General features: G+C 41.5%; 2 protein-coding genes and 2 non-coding genes across 9 annotated transcripts in view; 2 read left to right on the forward strand and 2 right to left on the reverse strand.

The window, feature by feature from the left end:
• LOC126427104 (zinc finger protein 708-like) overlaps positions 1-18,064 on the reverse strand; it is a 171,137-nt gene extending 153,073 nt beyond the window's left edge. The window contains exons 1-3 of one of the 5 annotated variants that reach the window (XM_050089316.1): positions 18,017-18,064; positions 12,756-12,821; positions 8,170-8,232 (exon numbers count right to left, since the gene is read on the reverse strand). In XM_050089316.1, coding sequence (XP_049945273.1) covers positions 8,170-8,232; positions 12,756-12,803 — 111 coding nt within the window. In that variant the 5' untranslated portion in view covers positions 12,804-12,821; positions 18,017-18,064. The other 4 variants (XM_050089317.1, XM_050089315.1, XM_050089318.1 and 1 more) reach the window with 4 other exon arrangements.
• Trnal-caa (transfer RNA leucine (anticodon CAA)) lies at positions 11,843-11,917 on the reverse strand. The gene has a single exon. It is a non-coding gene; the product is annotated as a tRNA-Leu (tRNA).
• On the forward strand, positions 12,137-12,211 carry Trnas-cga (transfer RNA serine (anticodon CGA)). Its single transcript has one exon. It is a non-coding gene; the product is annotated as a tRNA-Ser (tRNA).
• Positions 18,065-18,282: 218 nt separating the features above from the next.
• LOC126426976 (uncharacterized) overlaps positions 18,283-20,458 on the forward strand; it is a 141,691-nt gene continuing 139,515 nt past the window's right edge. For both annotated transcript variants that reach the window (XM_050089133.1, XM_050089134.1), the window contains exon 1: positions 18,283-18,502. The gene's annotated coding sequence lies outside the window, so the exon portion shown is untranslated. The remainder of the gene's footprint in view (positions 18,503-20,458) is intronic.

A 20,458-nucleotide genomic window follows, 5' to 3' on the forward strand; every position in this document is an offset into this window, starting at 1 on the left:
AATACTCTCTTTCAAATTCTAAAGGTGGTTGTTGTTGTTGTTGTGGTCTTCAGTCCTGAGACTGGTTTGATGCAGCTCTCCATGCTACTCTATCCTGCGCAAGCTTCTTCATCTCCCAGTACCTACTGCAACCTACATTATTCTAAAGGTGTCCAGGGTAAAATACAGGGAGCGAAAGGCTATTTACAATTTGTACAGAAACCAGATGGCAGTTATAAGAGTCGAGGGGCATGAAAGGGAAGCAGTGGTTGCGAAGGGAGTGAGACAGGGTTGTAGCCTCTCCCCCGATATTATTCAATCTCTATGTTGAGCAAGCAGTAAAGGAAACAAAAGAAAAATTTGGAGTAGGTAGTAAAATCCAGGGAGAAGAAATAAAAACTTTGAGGTTCGCCGATGACATTGTAATTCTGTCAGAGACAACAAAGGACTTGGAAGAGCAGCTGAACGGAACGGACTGTATCTTGAAAGGATGGTATAAGATGAACATCAACAAAAGCAAAACGAGGATAATGGAATGTAGTCGAATTAAGTTGGTTGATGCTGAGGGAATTAGATTAGGAAATGAGACGCTTAAAGTAGTAAAGGAGTTTTGCTATTTGGGGAGCAAAATAACTGATGATGCTCGAAGTAGAGAGGATATAAAATGTAGACTGGCAATGGCAAGGAAAGCAATTCTGAAGAAGAGAAATTTGTTAACATCAAGTATAGATTTAAGTGTCAGGAAGTCATTTCTGAAAGTATTTGTATGGAGTGTAGCCATGTATGGAAGTGAAACATGGACAATAAATAGTTTGGACAAGAAGAGAATAGAAGCTTTTGAAATGTGGTGCTACAGAAGAATGTTGAAGATTAGGTGGGTAGATCACGTAACTAATGAGGAGGTATTGAATAGGATTGGGGAGAAGAGAAGTTTGTGGCACAACTTGACTAGAAGAAGGGATCGGTTGGTAGGACATGTCCTGGGGCATCAAGGAATAACAAATTTAGCATTGGAGGGCAGTGTGGAGGGTAAAAATCGTCGAGGGAGACCAAGAGATGAATAGACTAAGCAGATTCAGAAGGATGTAGGTTGCAGTAGGTACTGGGAGACGAAGGAGCTTGCACAGGATAGATTAGCATGGAGAGCTGCATCAAACCAGCCTCAGGACTGAAGACCACAACAACAACAACAACAACATAGTGAATGGAAAGAGTAGACTTTTACAATACAGTTCTTAAACTGTCAAATTAGTTATTATCAAAGCAACAGTCTGTAACAGATTTGCAGCCTACAACTAAGAAAATTAACAATAAGCTTATTTTTCTGCTTTATTATTGATTCTTCACTGTGGACATGCGTGTCCACATAACACAACAAAGTAATACTGAATTCTAAGCAGCCAAAAATTTCTTAAGAGGTTTTTTTTTTTTTTTTAAAGGAAACAAAAATTAATCATTCTTTGATTGAATTAGTCCCTTACACTATGTGTCCAAACAAACCACCATTTTTTCTGAACACTGTTCCAGGCTAGAATAGATGCGAGGTGTTGCGTGCAGTTCATCATATGACCCAAGTGCAGAAAGGTTTTGCCTGATGCAGTTGTCCACCTCCTCATGGTTCTCACATTGTTCTTCATACACTGAATCTTTTTTGTTCCCAGCTATCCAAGTGAAGTAGAGACTGATCAAGTGGCCTAGCTGGCATGCGATGATCATATGTCTGCCTATCATTTTGTGCTGCTGGGCATGCAGGTGCAATGCAGTAGCCAGGTGCACAATTCTTTTGCATCCACATCACTTCTACATCTACATCTACATCCATACACCGCAAGCCACCTGACGGTGTGTGGCGGAGGGTACCTTGAGTACCTCTATCGGTTCTCCCTTCTATTCCAGTCTCATGCTTAAATTAATATCATCACATCAACCATAGAAAACAGTTAATTCTGAAGGAAGTTTGGGCACATTCTCTCACTCAACCTATCTTTGGAAAAAGTGGGAACCTACCACATGTTTATTGATAATGCCTCCCCAGCAACTGACAGCCCATCATACATTCTCTGGCTCACACAGACATTGAAGGTCCCCGGAGGTCCAGCAGTGTTTAGCACGATGATTTAGCATGACTGTGTGGAAAATGTTGACTGGTCTGTGAACTGAGTCGCCTTCACCAAGCTAATACACTGATTCAATACTCACCCACAAAAGATTACCCGATTGGCCTTGTCATCTACTAAAAGCTTATGGTACCCAGGGTGGCAGTATGGGTGCAACTTCGAGTCTCTTAAAATTCGATGCACTGTGGTGTGTGAGATTTGAACTAGCAAGCATCAATGGTTTGCTGTGTGGATCTGCTCATACCATGTGTCAAGCTCACTGTATTACAGCCCAAAAAACATCTACTAGAGGGTGGCTCTCTTCTCATTCCAGATATATTTCCATATACACTTGAGCTGTTTCCCTGTCAACCTCATTACACAAGACCAACAACAAAAATCGTGTTATGGAATCTAGTCAGAAACACACACCACAGCAACAAGAATCAAACAAAATGATAACATTTACAGCATTCACGAGTAAACAAAAGCATGTCTGTTACTTCTGAAGGTTTGTATATGCTGTATTCTAGAGTGTGGTGTGGTGTGCAGAAGACTGAGGTGCATACACTGGCAATTCAGCTGTTTTCATTTTTATGGAAATGTGTTCACCACATCTTCCTTGTCCATTTTGCCCTGTCCCATGAGCAGTTGGGCCCCGTGCTCTGCAGCAACATTACTCGCTCTCTGCTCAGGTACTGGTTATTCTTTGTTTTACTATCCTTGTTAATGTGTCATTAAACTAAATGTCACACTACATTAATCTGGGATGACTAGCACACACTGAACATGTAACATTCCATTCTAAAGATTATTTTTCTTAGAATAGGAAAGAAACTGACATTTTCCATTGACATTGTGTCATGTGAAACATTACAAGCAATACTTTTTCGGGTCAACTTCATCTACACATTACAAAAATGAAACTGCAAATATTTGCTGATTATCAAAGAAAATGCGCCATACTCTTCAGTGAGGTATCCTGTATAAGGAAGTAATTTTACAAATAAATATGTTGTAAACTGCAGTAGCCACCACAAAGATCACGGGAGGCGCCCATCAGCACGGTGCGTCACGGACAATAGTTGCCGCAAGTAAAGTCCCGCCCACCAGAGGGCCCGCAAGAATTTGGCCGCATCCTCTGCTGGCAGAACAGAGGCAGAAAAACAACTCAGGCAACATGGGCTGTGCCCAGCCAGTTCACATCAGGCATGCCTAGCAGACAGTTCCCAGTCTACACTAGGAGAAGTACGACAGAAACGTGAATCATGTTACTACACAATTGGTGACGAGTAGGGTCGTTCTTTCGTGTGTTGCGTCTTCGTTCCGGTTTTGCAGCTTTTCCACGGCATGGAGGATTTAGTGCGGGTTTTGATTGAGCAGCAGACGGAGCTCATGGCAACCATGAAACAAGTGCTTCCGGCGTTGCTCTCCACGCAGTCTGCTCCAGCACTGTTCCCTCCTCCCTTTCCCCCATATGATGAGACGGCGGAGGATTGGGATGCATATGAACATCGCCTTCGGCAGCATTTCCAGGTGTTTCATGTTGCCGATGCGGAGGTATGTTGTGCTCTTTTCTTGTCTTGGATATCTCCCTCGCTGTATCAAGTTTTGCGGCAGCTAGCGCCATTACAGGAACCCTCGTCCTTGTCTTTTGATGCATTGTGCTCATTGCTGTCTTCATATTATTGCCGTCGCACGCATGTTGTGGCGGCTAGGGTCGAGTTCTATCAATGCAAGAAACAGCGTGGGCCGCTACACTGCACGGTCTTAGTTGCAAGTGTCATTTTGTCATGGAGCAGTCGCGAGAGTCATATGCCCACGTTATGGTGCGCGGCGTCATGGTTCGTTCGGCCCCTGCAGTTGGAAGACCCTTCCCTTGAGGAGGTCCTGTCCATTGCTCAATCGTATGAAGTCTCTCACGCGCAAGGTTAACAGTTGGAAGCATGGTGCGACGTCGCGGCGGTTCAGGGCGGTGCGGCCGCGGCCACTGCGTCCGGAGTTGATGACGTGCGAGCGGTACAATCCGGCCATTACGGCCGCTCCCGCACGCGCGTAAACAGAGTTCCGTCCTGTGTGTCGTGCTATATACATCATGATCGGTCAGAGTGCCCCAGCGTTGGGCCGTTTGTCGCAAATGTAATAAGAAAGACATGCTAAAGTTTGCCGCTCAGCCTGAAAGGAATCGAAGGAAGCAGGTACAGAGGACATGGACGTTGACATTCAGGAAACACAAACTCTTTATCGCGGTGTGTGTTCAGTTGCGCCGATTACAACTGCAAGTAGATACGGGTGCGGCAGTTTCCTTGTTGAATGCACAAACTTACTCTGACCTTGGGTCGCCCCGTTGGCGCCAGTTTACCGGCGTCTACGCGGTTATGGTAAACAGCTCATTCCCCTACTGGTTCAATTCACTACTGACGTTACTTACAAATCAGTCACTCGGCCTCTTACTTTTCTTTTATTGTTGTCAGTGATGCGAGCTCCGCTAACCTTTTTGGATTGGATGCCTTTCAAGCTTTCGGTTTTTCTATCACAGATACCATACAATTGGTCTCCGAAGACATTCCCTATCAGTCATTGGAATCTTTGATCTCTGACTTTCAGGATATCTTTGAGGAGGGCTTGGGGCGTGTTTTGAAGCTCACTTAACGTTGAAGGCGGCAGCTCGCCCGTGTTTTCTTTGCGCGAGGCAGCTCTCCGCCCTCAGGTAAAAGCAGAGCTAGACCGGCTGACAGCCCTCGGGGTCGTTCTTCCCATTTCTTCTAGTGAGTGGGCTTCGCCCCTCATTATTGTCAAGAAACTCTTGGGAAAATTACGTCTTTGTGGCGATTTCAAGGCCACCATTAATTCCCAATTGGTGGCAGACACCTATCCCTTGCCTTGTTCTCATGAATTGTTCTCTGCTGTGGTGGGAGGCCAATATTTTTCGAAAATCGATCTTTTGGGAGGCTTATCATCAGATACCACTTGATGAGGACTCCAAACAGCTGGCAGTCATCAACACCCCGTTTGGCCTTTACCAATACCAGCGGTTGGCCTTCGGAATATCCAGTGCCCCGGCGATATTTCAGTGTTATCTTGAGCACATCACGTCGACAATCCCCCACTGTATTAATTACCTGGACAACGTAATTGTCACAGGCCGCAGCACGAAGGAACACTTGCACAACCTTTGAACCCTCCTTCTCAAATTCAGGTCCGTGGGGCTGCGTTGCAACCTGCGTAAGTCGAACTTCTTCCAACCATCCACTGAGAATGTGGGCTACATGATCTCTCGGCACGGCATCCAGCCGCTAGGAAGTTTGGTCCAAGGTATTGTCGACCTTCTGCGGCCCGCTTCACTGGAGTTACAAGCTTTTTTAGGCAAGATAGCCTATTACCACCGGTTCATTCCCAGGGCTTCCACCATAGCCCGCCCCCTGTACTGCCTTCTGCGCAAGGGTGTTCCTTTTGATTGGTCGCCTGCATGCGAGCGAGCATTCACCTGGTTGAAGGGAGTCCTCACGTCAGAGCCTTGTTTGGATACTTTTGATCCCACTAAGCCATTGGTCCTGGCTACAGATGCTTTGCAGTATGGGGTGGGGGCCGTCCTGGCTCATCGCAATGCGGATGGCTCCAAGCAGCCACTGGCGTTTGCGTCTAAGACTCTTAGTCCCGTGCAGGCCCATTACTCCCAGGTGGAAAAAGAGTCTTTGGCCATTGTCTACGCTGTTACCAAGTTTCACCCTTTCTTGTATGGCATGAAGTTTCAGTTAATCACTGACCATAAGCCATTAATATCGTTATTTGGCCCCGCCTCTCAGATTCCGGATTGGGCGGCCCACAGACTGGAGCGCTGGGCCTTGTTCCTCTCTAAGTACCATTATGACATTCATTTTCGCCCTACTGGAGAGCACGTCAATGCCGACACTCTTTCCTGTCTTCCGGTGGGCCCGGATCCTAAGTTTGATCGGGAGGAGATTATGTGTTTTCATTTGGATGTGGCATCCCGACAAGTGGTTGATGGCTTCCCGATCACTAGTTCTAGAATCGCCAGGGAAACAGAAGCTGACCCATTCCTCCGGCAAGTAGTTCGCCTCGTTCAGCAGGGCTGGTCGTCCCGACCTCCAGGTTGGGACTTGGACCCTCTTCATAATTATTTTCTTCTGAGACCGCCTCTCAGTCTTGGAAAGAGTTCTCCTTCTGGCTACCGACGATACAGCTCCTTGCATGGTTGTTCCTGCCAGTTTATTACATGACGGGCACTGGGGTGTTTACCGTACTAAAACCTTGGCTCGCAGACATGTGTACTGGGCCGGTATTGACAGAGAAACTGAGCACTTGGTGGCCGCCTGTTCCCAGTGTGAGAGCCAACAGGCATTTCCCAGGTCAGTGTTCTCTTCATGGCCACCTGCAACCCAGGCATGGGAACGTGTTCACATAGATTTTGTGGGCCTGTTTCTCAATGCCTTCTGGCTCATTGTCATTGATGCTTATTCCCGATTTCCATAAGTGGTTCGCTGCTCCTCAACTACTCCCGAAGTTGCAATCCAAGCACAAGCAAAAATCTTTTCTGTGAAAGGTCTGCCAGTCAGCCTGGTATCGGACAATGGACCTCAGTTTATTTCGCAGACCTTCCAGGATTTTAGTAGGCGCCTCGGTATTCGGCACGTTTGTTCTCCCCCCTTTCATCCATAATCAAATGGGGAAGCCAAGCGCATGGTGCGCACATTTAAGACGCAGTTGAAAATGTATGTGCACTAATTTCCTGCGGAGGAGGCATTGACGTTTTTCCTGAAGGCATACCGGACCACACCAATGGGAGAACCCAGCCCTGCAGAGCTCCTCCACGGGTGCCAACCTAGGACTCTGCTGCACCTCCTCTGGCCTGGCCCTCGCCAGTCTTCGCAAAACAGGGCACCCTGCTTTACATTGGGTATGTCGGTCTGGCACGTGGGTTTGGTCACAATCCATGATGGATACCGGTGGTGGTCCTGTGCTGCAATGGCCGCCGGTTCTATACCTTCCAGGCAGGGGACCAGGAGGTACGTTGTCACCAAAATCAGCTATGTCCATGTTTAGACACCCACCCTCTGACCCCTCGGGCGCCAGCTTCCCCATTGCCAACACCTGTGTTGTTTTCTCAGGGGATGCTACCGCCTCTCCCACCTGTGACTCCGCCACATTGCGAGGGTTCTCAGCCTTGGTGGCCTCCAATAGCTCCAGTACCAGCATCGCCATCGTTAGAGATGCTCTGGTGAGAGCCGGCCCCCCTCGCAGGCCTGGTTTCTCAGGAGGCTGGTTCACCTGTGGTCGTCCCTTCCCCATCGTCCCCGCCACTGGGTCTTGCCCCTACAAACGTGGACCGGGATCTAGCATTCGACGGCTTGTCGCCCGTTCTGTCCCAGGCTCCGGTAGTGGGATGACGGGGGCCTCTACGTGTGGGTCACTTCCAAACGTATTCGGAGGTTCAGGCTCGAGGGTTGGCTGATCCCCCCCGACTTCAGCCTTCCAATGGACATGGAGGTAATCGTTACTGCACGACGGTCCACCTTCCGATGCAGTGGATCACAGTGGCTTCACCTCCCGAAGGAGGAGGAGTGCAGTAGCCACCAGAAAGATCGCAGGAGGCGCACACCAGCACAGTGTGTCACGGACAGTAGTTGCTGCAAGTAAAGTCCCGCACGCTAGAGGGCACGCAAGAATTCTGCCGCGTCCTCTGCCGGCAGAACACCAACTCAGGCAGCATGGACTGTGCCCAGCCAGTTCACATCGGGCATGCCTAGCAGACAGTTCCCGGTCTACACTAGGTGAAGTGCGCGGAAATGTGAGTCGTGTTACTACATAAACACTTAACTATCTCGAATATAATACTTTGATCAGAGAAATGTAAATTCTAAAAATGCTGTATTTTTCCTACTTTTCCTTATTTCCTACTAGGTACACATTATGTTTCTGTCAGCCTGCCATCCTTATGGCCAATACAGGGAAAAACAAGAAGTTTCTGTACAACTTCATCAGTTGTCCATCAAATTCTATTCACCAAAACTGTGCAACAGAATATCACAGTTTAATTTTATGTAGTCACACAGATTTTAAACATTAAATTTACCTCTTGATTCACATCCTCCTGCAATTCTTCCTTTATTTTCACACTGGATGGGTAAACCTGAACCTGTGGTGAAAATAAAAAATAACACTGTAAAGAGTGCAATGAAGCATTCATACAAAAGTTTAACAAGATTAATCACTTCATGTCTTTTGTTCTGACAAAGCAATTGTGCTGGTGCATAGTAAGTAAAATTTATTTAGTGATACTGGTGGTGAAATTATGTAAATAATCAATGACAACATATCTGAAAATTAATTAGGATTCTGCACTTCAGCCCTTTCCCTGTACTACTATTTTCAATCATATTTTATAACCGACATTTGCCGCTATGGAGCCATTTCACATACAACATCTATAAGGTGTTGGAATCGTCAATGCATTTTTACACACCTCTAGATAGTGATACACATACTGTTGCAGAATAGAAGAGGCACACAAAAGCAGTATCTAAACCTCATTTCTGTCATTATTCCCAGCAAGAGCAATAAGTGAAGATTGATGTATAAAAGGTAAGTTGATTATCAGCAAAAATTTCCTTTTAACTACTCACTTTGCAAGATGTATGGCAGATATAAATCACCATTCAAAAAATGAATGCCCTGAATATGGTCATGACAGTTCTCACATCAGGTTCATAAAAACAGAGACATATGATATAAATTCAAAGTAGAGAGACTGAAAATTGGAGGTGACTCATAACTAAACTGTTTTGTTTAGGCTAGCCTTACAGTGGATGAGGGTTTCAGTGTAATTCAACACATGCTTACTTGGCTAGGTAATCTATGCACACTACTAGACAATCAGGCTAGTTTCAGCAATGTGTCATTCTCAGTCACTGAAATAAATCTGCATTGTCACTGCTTCTACAGAAATTTTCAACATCAGTGATTTGGAGGAAGTGACATATCTGTTAGTGTGATAGGAAGTCTGGTTTCAATTTGACTTTTTTTTTGGAAAACATGAGCAAGAACAGAGAATCAATATTAACTTCAGTGTGTGTAATTCACAAGAACTTAAAAATGAAGTTATGATGGGATTACTTCAGTTACCAGCAGCACTTGCATTTTGTATGCATTACAGAAATGATAAATACAGCAACCACATAATATGATTTAATTCTTTGATAATATTAACATGGAAACAATAGCAATATACCTGAAGTTAGAAAATAAAAATGTGCTGGATAGAAGGCAATGCAAATATTTTGTAATTAAAACTGTAGCATGCTTTTGTCAATTAGTGTTAACATTGCCACAATGTCATTCTTATGCTTGTAAATGTAATCTTATGTTCATAGATGAAGCATAAAACATAATTCATGTCTTTCCAGATACGTTTGCATCAACTCATTTTTCCAAATATATGAGAACTGGACTTTCCTCTCATTTCACAGAGCAGCAGTAGTAAATCTAGTAGAATACATTTTCAAAGTCATTTGAAAGAGGCTTTCTGCTCAACATTTAGCAATACAAAGTGATAAAAATGAACATAATTTGCACAGACATGCAAAGGAAAACAGCATTTCGCAAATGCAATGACCAGTTTAGATAGGAAGTATACTAGAATAAAATGCTTTGTCAACAATGGAAGCAAGTATTATAATTGTAAAAACCAATTTCCAATTAATCTGCTAGATGTCACAAATCACAACTGTAGTTTCAAGGTAACATGTTACAGAAAGGGAGAAAATATGTAACCATCTTTCCAGAATGGGAATTGCCAACTAGGCATTCAGTATTATGACTTCTAAATGGAGACTGGCCAAAGAAATGCCAACGACTGCTGCAATAGTTGAGAGGATGGTTTACTATATAAAACATACAATGAGTGAAAAGAAACTTGTACTTATTCAATGCAGATGGCTTTCTCTGAATATAATCGTTAAACAGTTCTTGGAAGAACCTAGTAAATGTTCAGTCCATCAACTAAAGTGTCACATGATGTGAAAGATGACATTATGTGGCTTTTTAATGGATTCTGAGGTTAGTTACAAAGTTAATCAGACTTCAAACAAATTGGTTTTGATCCATTCTAGAATTTGGAAATATACAATTAATCTGTACAGACTATTACTTTAAGCTACAATTTAAGTTGTTTATGAAATTGTAATATGTTTATGTTTAAATATATTTACCAGAAAATATTCAACCCGTTAATCTCACCCAACTGGACTGACCCACGACATTATCAAAATGGGGGACATGAACCTCTGGCCAAAACACCAACTAGCCTACAATAAATGCTACAACAAGAACTATAATTATTTGCACGACATCTCATTTGCTGGCTCTGCCAACTCACTATCAAACTGTCATCTTTTAAACTAACGCAGTGCTCAGCCTATGGTACAGATCAGTATGTGATGACAATAAAGATTTGTATTCACGTTCACTGACTTTGACAACTCACAATCAAACCACCACCTTACAATCTAACATGCAACTTGGACTATGTTGCATAGGTTCGTCATAGATGTTTTAGTGCTTCGAGAATTTCTGCATAAATTCTAGAACCGCTCATCCTCCTACGGTCTCTAAAACATGGTATTTTAAAAAATAATTGTGAGAGAATGTACAAACTTGCGACACGTTTGTGTGTGCAGGGTGGAAAGGAGTAATGAGCACAAGGTAGACAGCATCTACAAGTGTTTGCCACTCGTGCCACTGAAGTCGTATTGGAAGAACAAGGAGTGTTTATGTATCTTATGGTGCTTTATATCAGTGATTACTGTAATGACAAAAAAGAAGAACAGCTGAAAAATTGTTAATTATACTTCATGTATTGGACTCGCTAGAGGCAAGACATATTCATACATTATGTGGTCGTTAAGCCAAATATATTGCCGATGTATTTAAATGAGTCTAACACAAGACAAATCAGTTAACTTTTAATCATTTGAATATTAATGTGAAAAACGCTGAGTATGTTACTTAAGGAAGTTGAAATACATCATGACTGAACAAAAAGTATTATTCGAGTACAAAATTATTTCAAAAATAGAGAGAGAGTCTTGTAAATTTCTGCAAGCAGCATTGTTCTTTGGAGAAGAAGGTTTTGGAGATCGACGCAGCTGGCAATACAGAGAGGAAGATCGGCTGAGCAGATCAAGTCAGTCAACCAATGTGAGAGAGGTGTGAATTTTGCAATCCAACTTCACACCGCTTCTTATCGTCTCACGTCATTAAAATCTTCCATTCCACAAAAATATAAAACCAAAATAAATAATATTCACTTATATCTCTTTGTGCACATATGGTGTCTAACACTACTACATCAAGAGTCAAAGCCAAAGCTTAGTACCTACAGGATACACCCCTATTAATATATTTAATAAAATTTAGTATGAAACTTCCTGGCAGATTAAAACTGTGTGCCCGACTGAGACTCGAGCTCGGGACCTTTGCCTTTCGCGGGCAAGTGCTCTACCAACTGAGCTACCGAAGCACGACTCACGCCCGGTACTCACAGCTTTACTTCTGCCGGTACCTCGTCTCCTACCTTCCAAACTTTACAGAAGCTCTCCTGCGAACCTAGCAGAACTAGCACTCCTGAAAGAAAGGATATTGTGGAGACATGGCTTAGCCACAGCCTGGGGGATGTTTCCAGAATGAGATTTTCACTCTGCAGCGGAGTGTGCGCTGATATGAAACTTCCTGGCAGATTCAAAAACTGTGTGCCCGACCGAGACTCGAACTCGGGACCTTTGCCTTTTGCGGGCAAGTGCTCTACCAACTGAGCTACCGAAGCACGACTCACGCCCGGTACTCGCAGCTTTACTTCTGCCAGTACCTCGTCTTTCCAGAATTCTGGAAACATCCCCCAGGCTGTGGCTAAGCCATGTCTCCACAATATCCTTTCTTTCAGGAGTGCTAGTTCTGCTAGGTTCGCAGGAGAGCTTCTGTAAAGTTTGGAAGGTAGGAGACGAGGTACTGGCAGAAGTAAAGCTGTGAGTACCGGGCGTGAGTCGTGCTTCGGTAGCTCAGTTGGTAGAGCACTTGCCCGCGAAAGGCAAAGATCCCGAGTTCGAGTCTCGGTCGGGCAAACTGAACCTACATATACATAGATAAACCACAAGCCACCTTACAGTACATGATGGAGTACCTTGTACCACTACTAGTCAATTCCTTTCCTGTTCCGCTCGCAAATAGAATGAGGGAAAAACAGCCTTCTATAAGCCTCCATATGAGCTCCAATTTCTCTTATTTTTCCAAGTGGTCCATATGTGATATGTATGTAGGTGACAGCAGAATCATTTGGCAGTCAGCTTCAAAAGCCAGTTCTCTAAATTTTCTCAATAGTGTTAGCAAAAAGAACTACCTCCTCTTCTCATGGGATTCCCATTTGAGATCACAAAACATCTTCGGAGTACTCGCATATTGATCAGATCTACTTGTAACAAATATACCAGCCGGCCTCTGAATTTCTTCAATGTCTCCCTTCAATCTCACTAATACATTAAAGTGCATTATTCATGTTTCCAGCAACATGTCAAGAACTGTGTTTATTCACATAGTATACTGCCTACAGAAATTAATGAAACAGTGGCAAAGGAAGTAAGTAACCATGGAATCTGGCTCAGTACATACCTCATCAATTTCTTCTTTTTCAAGCCAAACAGTTTTCGTGTCACCCATGACGGCAGTAATACACCTCTGGAAGATAAAAAAGGAATCAACAACAGAAATAAATTTATCATAGATTATGAAGAGAGTCCAAAAACCGAAAGACAACCAATGAATTGTAAACTTCACGTTACGAAGAGTTTAATACATAGCATCAAAATGAAAGAACATCAAAATCTCATGCTGTTGAAAGAGATCACTTAAACTGGCGTTTTTAACACTGGCTTGTGATATACTACCATGTTGTGAGCAATACAGGACACACATCTTGCTCTTCAACATAAATTCTAACTGCAATAAGGTGCGCCATTGAAGCAGTTAATAGATTACGGTGCATTTACCAAAGAAAACCATTTGCTGTAGTCAACCTGTTTCACAGACAAAGAAAAAAGTTTACAATCGTGCTTGTAGTCTTCCACTAGCTCAATGCTTGCTTATTTATTTATTTTGGGAATACCTCAATGTACATGAACTCAAGCCAAGACGCTTATAATCATGTACTTAATAAAGTCAGGAGCAGAATAGAATTTGTACTTCTTAATCATATATGCTGCACATTACATCCTGAATCTGAAAACTGATGTATCATTCTACAATTTCTTTGTGGTATTACTTACATACAGACAGACAAGAACAAAATGAAAATATATTCTGGTCACCAGCCTTTGAATCACTTCTTCATCATACAATTTAATATGCACTTTAACAGAGTTGTTTGAGACTTTCTTTATAGCCATTCACAGTCCAGTGCCCCACGTTGAACGCTTTATATGTTCACTAAAGAAAAACATGCACACTGCAATCCACACACAGTACTCACAAACAGTTGAATCTTATAATCGGAATTCCAGGTTGGAAAAGATAGATTGCTACTTACCAAGAAGATGTCACATTAACTTGCAGACAGGCACAACTAAAAGACACTTCCATATTAGCTTACAGAAAAATCCTTCATCAGCCTGCTAGGTACTGTGTAAGTGCCTTTTTGTTGTGCCTATTTGCAACTTAATGTATCATCTTTGCAATAAGTAGCAACTTATATTTTCACTATACAGCTGACTCTTGATAATAAACAACATTTAATATCAGTTCTCTTACCAAACTGGTGATGTAACTTTCTTCTAACTACACATTCATAAGATTAACATCTGTTAAGCTCTGATATAAAATCCACATCTACATGTAATGCCTTTTGCCAGTGAAAATTACCATTACCTAGCAGCTCTTCCTACACTGACCACAAACATGTTCCACTACACTTATACAAAATCTCCACTGCCAATTACTCACCCCCCCCCCCCCTCAATCAACATCATTCCCCTATAGTTAACATACCCAGTACTAACTTCACTACAAAAAGAAAACCACCCAATTCACTTTGCAAACACACTAAAAAAACTGTAAAAATTAATGATAATGAAAATAATACGTAAGTAAAACAATCTCCCTGATGACCAATCTAGATCTCTCGTGCCAGGTCTTGTGTCAATTAGACCACCAAACTGCCACAAATACTGGCATCTGGTCCAAGATGCCAGGATTCTAGTCAACTACTTAATCTCTTTACACATGACATCTCATGTAGTCAGCAATCAAGCCAAAACCTTATGGTCGTCGTCATCATATCATCACCCAGACAAACCCGGAGTGTTTAACTTTTAAACATTTCCCTATTATCCCCCCCCCCCCCCCAAAAAAAAACGAAGCATCCAATTACACCCATCTGGTCTGACCCATGACATCATCAATATACGACGCCAGTAAATAAACACAACAAACACAAAAATACATATAAAAACGACAAAAACATCTCACTCGAAAAATATAATCAAACAAGGGGGCCAAGCATGGGAAACTGGGGGTTGTGGGTGGGCACAAACTAAATATTAACATATAAAACCACACACCAAGATCCCAAAACACACAAAAAGCAACAGAAAAAACAACATAAAATTCACACATTCCACTACACCCACAAAAACCGGTCACTTCCCTTCACCTATCTCAATCGCAATTCTTGATACTACAAAATAAAAACCAAGACTCAGACACTACCCTTGACCTACGCAGGTCAACTACAACTGAAGATACCAAAACACCCATGGCGAAACACATTGGAATCGAACATTTCCCTTGACCTATATAAGTCAACTACAACTGATGAAATGAAAACACACCCAACTAGACGACACACATTGGAATCGGACCCTTCCCTTCACTTATATAAGTCAACTACAACTGACGATACCAAAACACATACAGCTACGACGACAAACGTAGAAATTGAACATTTTCCTTCACCTATATAGGTCAACCAACTCATGATACCAAAATGCATCCACAACTACAAAAATTGGAATCAGATAATTGCCGTAAGCTGTATAGATCAACCACACCTACACCTGTCATAAATAAAACCGAATCCCCAACACTTGATAAATCCCACAAAACATCACAATTCACGAATAATAGACCCAAAAAGACATCTACTCATCACAAACAAATTCCAGCACTACACACTAGGTTAGCCACTGCACCACAAACATAGCCACAGCCACAGCCACCGCCACAGCCGCCTCCTCCCCCCCCCCCCCACACAAAACCCAACTGAAAAAAACTCCCATCCACCCACAACCTACCAATTCCAACATCAACATCAACATCAAGCTCAACCCCCACCAACCTTCACCCTCCCCCCAGAAACAAAAATCCGCCAACAACTAAATACCACAAAATAAATGAAACTGAATCACACACTACAACTTAAAAACAACTGCAACAAAAGAGATTTTCTGCAACTTAATCGTAAAACTACCCCCCCCCCCAACCCAATCCACCACATTACCCACAACCTCCCCCCCCCCCACCACCACCACATACAAAAACCCCTCAACTAACCACCGTTGGCCTGTACAGTTTACTAACTGCCCTCGGGGGGGAAAAAAAAAACCGCAAGAAATGAAATACTCCCTCGGGACACTCTTCTGCCAGCAATACTATCTAAATGAGATTGCAAGTTAGAAGAGTGCCTATTCTCTCTCCCTATGACTGATTTAACTATCCCCCAAAACCCCTCTATAGTATTAGTACACACCCCAGGTTCATAATTTTTGAACTTTAAACTAAGATTTACAACTAAATGATCATAACCCCCCTTCCCCAAGCCCCCATGTGACAAAAAAGCAACTGACACTATAGTACTCTCCTCCCTTATATACTCTTCCGTTAACCCCACCAGTTCCCTCTTTGCACGCCCCTCGAAAACCCTGAAAACACAATCCACATAACCACCCCCCAAAATAACAGTCCCTCACACCCATAAACCAACCAGGGACTTACACCTCCCATACTTTCTCTTTCGAAACTGCGATTCACCTATCACGATGGGCACCCCCCCGGCCCACCCAAATTATATCTATACTTCACATATTCTGAACACACTTCACTACAAAAAGAAAACCAATCTAAAACCGTCCTCGCATTCACTCTAGTCTCATGCGCGAAAAAACTGATAGATGATCTATAACCAAAACAATAAGTCATCAAAATAATTCCTCTCCTGGCCAACCTAGACTTCTCGAACCAGGAACCGCATCTAATGGAGCACCAGTGGATATCCCTTCGGCACCTACACATATAACAGTCCCTGGTCCGTGATGCCGGAACTGTCACCAACATCATGTTCTCCCTACACACACTGCACTTGACAATTGCAGCCAGGAGTCCAAACATCAGAAGAAATTTTATGAAGGACATCATGTCCTCCCCCATCTCCGCATGCAACCTCAAACTGTCATATCCATGCCTAACAAAAAAAAATTAATTAATTAATTAATTAAACGCATTACTGCATGACAAACAGCAAACCAACAACACCTATCACGATCACAGTCATGTAATTAAAAAAAAAAAAGATAACTTACTGAAACCAATTTCAGTTCTTCAATCACAGGCAATCCAAAATACTGTGACCAACAATGTTCAAATGAACCCAATACACCACATAACACTTGAACCATACACATACTCACCACCAGAGGACACTACCAACAGCAACAAGACAACATCTACAAACACAACCAACTCATAAACTACACTCTGCACTGTCATATCACACACCACAACACCTTACGTCACATGTCAAAACAGCCGGGTGGGTCGTACGCTTCCATTGACCCTCATTTCGTTGTTGGAACAATGTGCTGTTTAGCCAGTGAGTTATTTTGATTTGTTTATTTTTTTTAAGGATATGCATTTTTTGGTTTGCGTTGGGTATGATAGATGCCATGTTTTTTTTTTTTTTTTTTAATGGTCGGAAAAGACACAAAAAGTTATGATCAAATCATATGGATGGAATCGAACACTTCCCTTGACCGGCAAATGTTTCGGACTGAATGGATTCTACAGCATTTTATTTCACACCAACCTAACTGATCACTGAAGTAACGTAATAACTGTGGGCACTTCAATCAGACGTAGGGAAGAACATGATACAACTGCTCATGTTACAGTCTGGAAGAGTAATACCTCGGATCAGAGCAACGTTTCTTTTCCCTGGTCATTCCCTCACAAACATTATTACATTACATTCAACGTGTGACTCAACATAACCACACCAATACAGTGAATGTGAGAACTTCATTGTCCATCTTTTCTCATCCATCATAAGATATTTAACAATGACTTTCACAAGAGATTACAGGGCACAGAAACTGGTTCAATCGGGGTAGTTTCTTTTATCGAGTCATGAAACATACATGTACAAACCAATCAGGTGGGGCAAAAATAGCATGTATTTAACAGGGTGCAATGCTGTTACGTTAACATTGCGTTATTCATAATTGATGTACAGTATACGTACACACTATGTATAAACTCATCGAAAATCGCGCTCAGTAATTTGTTGTGATAAACATAACCTGAAACAATAACAAGCAAAATTTACACTGAGCCAAATCATAATCAAAGCCCTCAGAAGCGATTGAATCACTAACACTTAAATGTGGGAAAACATCATATTCCAGTACACCCCGTAAAATAACAATAAATCAATACAATTGTCGTACACAGCATAACGTCACAACAAGTGATTAGCAAACAGCTGCACGATTGCAAATCGAACAAAATAAAACTAAAAGCAAAGCACTAACTTCGTCCTAAATATATTTTTTGTGCTGACATCATTCTTATTTGTAAATTCTAGTCCCTAATTTCTAACTCATTACCTGTGAGGCGTAAAATACGTTTATCTATCTAGCAATTGTTTGGCTAATCATACCAACAACGAAATTCTAATTTTCACACATAATGTTTAAAAGCCATTTCAGGGCCACTGTTCATTGAAAATACACAATTTGTAGAAATAAAAAATATAGCAATAAAAATTATTCGAGAGAAGCCTGTCACTCATTTAATGAAAATGATGATATGTAACGGGAAGTTTGCAGCCAAGTGTTCTGAGATGTTGGTAAACCGTAACATCTCTGAATTATCAAGATACAATACGAAATGTTTTGATTTTTTGTTAATCTTTGGTGTTTACATGGTTCCACGAGATCTTCAGTTACAACTGTGAACTGTTTATGTTTAAATATAGGCGTAAGCAGTATGAGGCAGCCATTTTTGACGTAATATTATAATAGGGAAAAAAATGTGGGTGCGTATGCTTATGTTCCCGAGAGCAGGTTTGGAGAACTTCTTGTGGGTGCATGGTATGTTCAGAGTTAAGAAAGTGCCTGTATTTATTTTGTTGTATATAATAGTCAAAAATACGCAGATAACAGCTCAAATTATCACTTTATATGTAACACCCTTTTTTGACTTCTTTGTGGGATAAAACCATTTTACCTGCTTCGGCACTTCATTTTAATCGCTCAGTTCATTTGGTTACATGTGAAGCGATTTGTGTAAGACCTAATTTTAGGTTTACCATCAAAACTGAAGTCAGCTATAGGGAAACAGTGTACCGTTACGATAATGAACCTCCGGCCTACTTGAATGTGATTCATGCAAATGTTTTGCATATTGTCAAATGCAGTGTGATTCCATCTGCAAAGTTATGGACGTGGTCAGTCGATTTTCATCCCATAGAAATATAAATTGACGGAAAAATTGTATTCACAGTAGACTATGAAATGGAAAGGCATCTGTTGCATTTACACATCGAAACACGTTGCACTGAGTCTTCAAAGTGTTACAGAAGACAAATAAACAAAATGTTAACTTTTACAGTTTGCTCCTAGTGTACTGAATTTGTTGTATATTTCTCGTTAGTTGTTTACTGCTCTGCATGTGGTAGTACAGATTTCGGCTTAGTACAATAACAAAAAAATATTACAAATTAGTTACATGCAGATGAATAATTAATAACAAGTGCAACTAATTCAAAAATTAATGTAACCATTATTTATTCACATGTCTTTAAGAGTCACCATACACGATATAATGTTCTCTTTTGCATTCTCATTTGTTTGATAACTGAATCAGCATTTCCTCGTAATTTAGGAGATATTGAGCTAATAAAGATCAAAGAAGCTAAGGGTATTGAATGACGGATTGTGTCTACTTGCACCAGCTTCAACCCCTAACCTGATGATAATACGCCATTTGGTGTGTAATTTGAGTACAGTCACCATTGGAGAATTGCAATGATAATACAATACTTATTTTGCTTGTCTATGCTGGCAACTAGGTTTGATTGGAAAGGGGCAGTTTTAGTTTGGTGATGGGTTACTTAAGCAAAGTAATGTGAATACAAAATTTGAATTGTATTGAATGTAGATTTTGATGAGCGATTTATGTCCACAATTTTAGTGATGAGTGTAAAAGCAGATTTGGCAGGTTGAACATTTCCACCTTGGGCATATAATTCTCCCATAATGTGCTTTAGCCCTGTAGTCTGAAAGCATATTGCGGATTGACAAGAGATGCTTAAATCTTTACTATCTCCTGGTTTGTGTTTTTACGTACCCCTTTACTGCATAATGTGTATTATGAGAAATAGGTATGCATTAACTGATTTTGTAAATGTATTGGTTTTAGTTTTCTCCTTAATATCCTCAGCAATGCATTGTGTGTTTTTTGATTCCTGGTTGAGAATATTGTTTTGAGTTTTATTCTCAGTATGTGAGTAGTATAGTGGTGTTAGTATAGTAATTAGTAATGGTTTTCATGAAGTGCATAATTGATTTGTGCATGTACTCAGAGGACACATTTACAGTCCCCAGCTCCCAACTTAGATTTTTTTTAGCACTTTTTTTACCACTTCTGTAGTTTGAATATTGTGGCCATATTTTGTGCCCATGAACCACTAATAACGATCCCATATTAAGGACTGAGTGGGCATAGGAATAGTATATAACTAAGAGGCAGATGGTGTCATATACCAATGAGAGAACGCTAATGATGTAACACACAGACTGACTGAATTCTTGTTGCTAGTATGTTTGGTTGTGTATTCCATTTCAACTGACTGTCAGTAGTTGTTATTAAAAATATAGCACGTGGAAACATGTTTTGTTTGTATTTATTATTATTGTATACAATATATTTACATAGCCTTCGATATGTGTGGTTTTCATACATGATGCAATCGTGTGATGTGTTTTGTGCAGAAATTACCTGATAGAGAAATTTTACTGTAAAACGTTGGGTCAACAGACGCATCC

The sequence above is a fragment of the Schistocerca serialis genome, chromosome 11 (genome assembly GCF_023864345.2).
Source record: "Schistocerca serialis cubense isolate TAMUIC-IGC-003099 chromosome 11, iqSchSeri2.2, whole genome shotgun sequence".
NCBI classification, from domain to species: Eukaryota; Metazoa; Arthropoda; class Insecta; order Orthoptera; family Acrididae; genus Schistocerca; species Schistocerca serialis.